We start from the raw sequence: 1273 nt of genomic DNA on the forward strand, positions 1-1273 counted from the left end.
TGCGGCTATTGGGGATCAGTGCGCTACTAAGAAAGATTTGGCGCCAGAAGTCTAGGGTTCGCGGTATCAAGGAAGGAGACGCATGCACCAAATTTTTTCATCTGAAGGCCTCGGCAAGACGACGCAAGAATTACATCCAGACAATTCAGCACGAGGGGCAGCTATACGTCGGGCAAGAGGATAAATTGAGACTGGCCTGGGAGTTTTTCCATGGACTGGTTGGCTCCCCGGCCAAGCGTTCCAATCAGCTACTGTTCTCCCAGATTTGCTACACTTTTAGTACACATGCCATGAGCCAGCTCGAAGAAGATTTCTCCGAAGAGGAAGTTCTAGAAGCAATTAATGACACTAGTTCAAATCTGCATGCTCTTAACACCGTCATCATGATCCTCCTCCCCAAGTTGAAGCAATTAATTCATAGCTTTGCAAAGCTGATTGCTAAAAGCCTTGCCAGGCGCCTCCAGCCGCTGATGCACAACCTCATCTCCCCCTGTCAGAGCGCATTCATCAAGAACCGGTCAATACTCGACAACTTCATGTATGTTCAGGCCATGATCAAGACTCTGAAAGCTCGAAAAACGCCAGCCATCCTGTTGAAAGTGGACATTGCAAAAGCTTTCAATAGTGTTTCATGGGAATTTCTGCTGGACCTACCGCCTATCCATATATATATATATATACGCTGATGATGCCGTGCCCTTCCTCAACCCATCCAAAACCGAGCTCCATGCTGCTATCGAGTTGCTCTCCTGCTTCCAACGGGTCTCCGGCCTTCGAGTAAATTGGTCCAAGAGCACCGCCACGCCCATCAGATGCAGTGATGGTTGATGGAGAGGCAGAGTGTGTGGTCGAGGAATCTGACTGTGACATTAGGAAGTTCCCGGTGACCTACCTTGGCTTGCCTCTGACTGATGGGCGCCTGCGACGGGAGGACCTGCAGCCGGCCCTTGACAGTCTGTCCAAGAGATTGAGAGGGTGGAAAGCCAAGCTGATTGCACTGCCGGGAAGAATTGAACTGGTTAGGACCACCCTCTCTGCAATGGCAATTTATCGGATAATGCCGATTGCGCTGCCAAAGTGGTTCATCAAGAAGGTGGATAGGCTGCGTAGGGGCTTCCTTTGGGCGGCGGACGAGGTTTCCCCAGCTGGTAAATGCTTAGTAAGATGGAGCAATGTCTGTCGGCCTCGAGAGCTCGGAGGGCTGGGCATCCATGACCTGCAGAGACAGGGAAGCGCCTTACGGGCCCGCTGGTGTTGGCTCACATGGACTGAT

The 1273-nt window shown here is 51.5% G+C and overlaps 1 protein-coding gene across 1 annotated transcript; it reads left to right on the forward strand.

Annotated features, from left to right (window-relative positions):
• Positions 1-290: 290 nt before the first annotated feature.
• On the forward strand, positions 291-686 carry LOC147974242 (uncharacterized). The gene has a single exon (XM_087519406.1). It carries the CDS (start codon positions 291-293, stop codon positions 684-686), a length of 396 nt encoding a protein of 131 aa, XP_087375532.1.
• Positions 687-1273: the final 587 nt, after the last annotated feature.

This window comes from Triticum urartu, chromosome 4A (assembly GCF_056163025.1).
Source record: "Triticum urartu cultivar PI428250 chromosome 4A, HENAU_Tu73, whole genome shotgun sequence".
NCBI classification, from domain to species: domain Eukaryota; kingdom Viridiplantae; phylum Streptophyta; class Magnoliopsida; order Poales; family Poaceae; genus Triticum; species Triticum urartu.

What these genes read in the sequence shown, in the direction of transcription:
- LOC147974242 (XM_087519406.1), top strand. Translation starts at nt 291, where the DNA reads ATGAGCCAGCTCGAAGAAGATTTCTCCGAAGAGGAAGTTCTAGAAGCA.